The sequence below is a fragment of the Cryptomeria japonica genome, chromosome 9, assembly GCF_030272615.1.
Source record: "Cryptomeria japonica chromosome 9, Sugi_1.0, whole genome shotgun sequence".
NCBI lineage: Eukaryota > Viridiplantae > Streptophyta > Pinopsida > Cupressales > Cupressaceae > Cryptomeria > Cryptomeria japonica.
This window is the reverse complement of record NC_081413.1, coordinates 674,117,385-674,121,479: the sequence shown is the minus strand read 5'-3', so window position 1 is coordinate 674,121,479 and position 4,095 is coordinate 674,117,385. Positions and strand designations below refer to the sequence as shown.

General features: G+C 33.7%; 1 protein-coding gene across 1 annotated transcript; it reads left to right on the top strand.

Moving 5' to 3' along the window:
* The first annotated feature begins 2,382 nt into the window (after nucleotides 1–2,382).
* On the top strand, nucleotides 2,383–3,011 carry LOC131054160 (histone H2A). The gene has a single exon (XM_057988624.2). It carries the CDS (start codon nucleotides 2,468–2,470, stop codon nucleotides 2,888–2,890), a length of 423 nt encoding a protein of 140 aa, XP_057844607.1. The 5' UTR covers nucleotides 2,383–2,467; the 3' UTR covers nucleotides 2,891–3,011.
* Nucleotides 3,012–4,095: the final 1,084 nt, after the last annotated feature.

The following is a 4,095-nucleotide window of genomic DNA, read 5'->3' as shown; positions in this document are numbered from 1 at the left end:
GTAGGTGTCATATCGATCTTGATAAGGAAGAGGATCATGAGACGGGTTTGGATCATGAGATGGAAGGGAATTCTTAGATAAGATGGAAGGAGTATTTTGATCTTGACACGGAATGGAGTTGTTGCCCGCTCTTGAAGGAATACCAGGTTCTTGATTTGGAAAGAGATCATTGGATTTTATTGTACATCTACATGTTACAGTTGTACACACGATAATTGCATTTTTAATAAAAGAGAACCCTTCTTGAGCTATAGTGCATTCATATGGAACAACAAAATAATTGGTATTATGAGTTTTATTATCATTGATGTACATAAAAGGGGGACACACAAAACAAAATCTCAAAGGTTGGTATGCTAGTCACAACCAAAACTAAATGAAGCAAATGAACTAAAAACTTCCAAATGCATACCAAAAGAGATAAAGAACAAACACTAGAAGCATAGCATATGAAAAATAAGAGTTATAAACTCCCTAAGATGCTCCCATTGTGCTCTTTGGTGTCTCTCCCTTGTTCTTCTCCTCTCCAAGATCCAAAATGCAATGCTTGAGTGCAGCGCTCTGTTTTAGCATGTAGCCATGGATGTCAAATGAAGGATTAAATGATTGAAAATGATCTTCTATTGCTATGCAAATGCACGAATATAATTGTTATGAGAAAGCTAAGTATGAGTGTCTATGCCAATACGGTAACAATGTTTAAAAATGCTTCCCCCTTTGTTTGAGGAGGAGGGTTCTTTTTATAGGTAAAACAAGAAATTGAAGGGTCAAGATTGATTTGGTTTAGCAAGGGCCAGGATTGTATGAGAGGCATGATCCTCAATCCACGTTTGCAACTTCCACCAATGCAATGGTGACAAGTGGCATCATGAGAGGGCTTGAGAGGAGAGGGAAATAACATTACATGCTTGAGGGGACATGAGGGTTACCACATGTGGTTAGGCTATCAGATAAAGGCTTTATCCAATGGGTAAAATCTTGTGCAAGGTTTGCCCATGGTTAGGCCTTGGACAAAGGGACAAGACCCATGTGAGTTAGTGTGTTGAAGAAGGGAAGCATTTAAGACTCCGTGGGTGAGACGATGTCTTGAGGGTTAACTTGGGATTAAAGAAAATTAGTGAGCAAACTTGGGCATTGTAGGAGAATGCAAGTGGGTGAGTATTTTAAATAAATATTCATTTATTTAAATAGGGATTTTGATAGAGGATTTTAAATAAATGTTTAATTTATTTAAATAAGAGGAAAGGGGGCGATTAAATAAATTTATCAATTTATTTAATAGTCTGACAATAGTTAGTGATTTTAATTTAAATAAATTAATGAAATTTATTTAATTTAATTAGTAGAATGGGATTGATATGAGTTAATTAAATGTAAATTTAATTAATAGAAGAACATTAGTACATTAAACAAATATTAAATATTTATTTAATTTAATAGACAAATTTATGTGTCTACAATCATTATTAGAGGCATCTTCTTTTCCATGTTCATAGAGTGAATCCTTAATTGTATTGAGATCATTTTTTTATTAGGAAGGAGTATCTTCAATTGTTACATCACTCGTATCTAAAAAGCATTGGATAAGATGTTTTCGTTTTACACAATCTAAAGTTTTAAGTCCATTGTCTTTGTACCACGAGGGTTTCACTTGAAGTTCATAGTTTTTGGCTTTTGAAAATGTTATCATCTTAGCTTAGACCAATCTTTGTAAAATAATTTCAATGAGCAATTTTTAGACTAGTTTTTAACATTTAGAATGTGTGAGGTCAAAATTAATTAAAATTAAGGCAATTCACCAACTTTTACACAAAAGTATTACTTGTACATAAGACATTGTATTTGAAATAAATAAATCAAGACAAATCTAAAATGTAAGACAAGAATAATAGATATACACTCTACCATCACACAAACATTTATGTTAAATAAAAAATATTTTTGAAACATTCACTAACAAAATTAAGTACAAATTATATATACAAATATCAGTTTTAAATTCTTTAATATATAATTTTCGTCATTGTTAAATTCGCTATCCTACTTAGACATTTTACAAATACAAATGATTGAATATTACCATTAAACTTAATTAAGGAAAACAAAAAAACATTATAAAAGCTTTCCTCTAAATTTAGTTCTCACGCTCTATTCCCTCTCTAGCGAGCCGCTCCATTGTAAGATGCGCTACGGGACAAAATTATATTTAAATAGTAACATTTACTCAAATTTCAAATCCGGGAAAGCATTGATTGGTCGAATCGACAGTCCACGGATCGAAAAAAAATGCATCCGAATCGTCCGTGAAAATTAATCTAACGGCGACCAAATATCCCCAAACACAAAGTCCAATCCTTATATAGCTACCTAGAAACCAAAATGAATGCAAGTTGCGGAAGTTAAATTTGAAGTACTGTTTTCTCAATTGAAGTTGTGAAGAGTGATTTCTGTTCACAGATTGGAAATAATGGAGTCAGGAGCCAAGGCTGGGAAAGGAGGGCGTAAAGGAGGCGCCAAGAAGAAAAGCGTGTCCAAATCTCTCAAGGCTGGCCTTCAGTTTCCTGTAGGACGAGTGGCCAGATATCTTAAGAAGGGCAGATATGCAAAGAGGGTTGGATCTGGTGCTCCCATTTACATTGCTGCTGTGATGGAATACTTAGCTGCAGAAGTGCTGGAGCTCGCTGGTAACGCTGCCAGGGATAACAAGAAGAACAGAATCATCCCCAGGCATATCCTTCTCGCTGTGAGAAATGATGAAGAATTGGGGAAATTGCTGGGCGGAGTAACCATTGCTCATGGCGGTGTTCTGCCGAACATTCACCAGGTTCTCCTCCCCAAGAAGTCCACCGCTGCTTCGGAGAAGGAGCCAAAGTCTCCCAAAAAGAAGTAAATTTTACTTATGCCCCCTGGATTTAAGCGCTTTGATAATCGGTGTTTTGAAACACCACAGATGTAATTAGCTTGTTATACCTTTTCGATTACAGGATATCGTATGTTTTTCTTTGAACTCATTTGGCTGATTATTAATTTTTTGTTTGATTCATTAACAAATGTTTAATCATAGATGGATGATTGATCTTTTAACCATAAAGCTTACGTTTCAGTAAAATTCTTGCAGCCTGAAAAATATATAGGCCAATCAACATGCGCTTCCAATTACTTGGAAAAAAATGTTTTCTGAATTTTATTGCGTGATTTTGAAGATTGTTTCATATAAATCTCTTTAGGTGGAGAATGCTTACTATTTGTCTGTGTTAACTGTAACACCTTCTCATATGAAGGAGAAGGCTGTTATCTGGAATTGTACTGCGTCTGTAATGAGTCGCATCGGAGAATTGTACTGCGTGTGTTCAAATTTGTACTCTTTTGCTGTTTGTCCTTCTGCCATTTATTAGGGTTCCGTTCCTCGTGATACGGGTTAATATTTATGTTCTTAGAAAAGATCTGGCAATATAAAAACAATGTTATATTACAATAAATTTATTATATGCAGTTTTTCTTCCTTCCTTTTAAAAGGAAAAAAACTAAAAATTAGTATACGATGTTATTTGGCATATTCATTTAATTAATTGATTTATTATTTATTTATTTATTAATTTTTGATTGGTAAAAGGTCGAAGTCAGATATTTTATTATTCATTTATGAAATTATACATAATTCTACTCATGTGGGTGTTGGTAGGAAAGAGTGGAGTCGAGAAAACCTTTGGCTTTGCTTGGGACCAAAGTTTAGCATATTTCTTGATAAATTTTAGTTTTGATATATGAAAAAACCTTGGGTCAGGTTTTTTAGGTGGGAAGGTTTTTAATATTTCCTTCCTTTACAAGCTCAAAAGAAATGTTTTCATTAGCCAAATGCTCACTATCCATTTTTATTTTGAAGTTGTCTTATAGTAATTAAGAGTTGCTCCAAAATTGTCCATGATCACCAGGTAGTTTGCAATAGTTGTTATTCAAACACTCGGCAAATTTGTTAGTAACAACCTATTTGAGTTGCAGTGTCAGTTATTCCACAACTTGACAATTATGTTATTATTATCTTGCCATTTGTATTATTCGACAATTTATTGCTTGATAAAACCTTAAATTATTTCT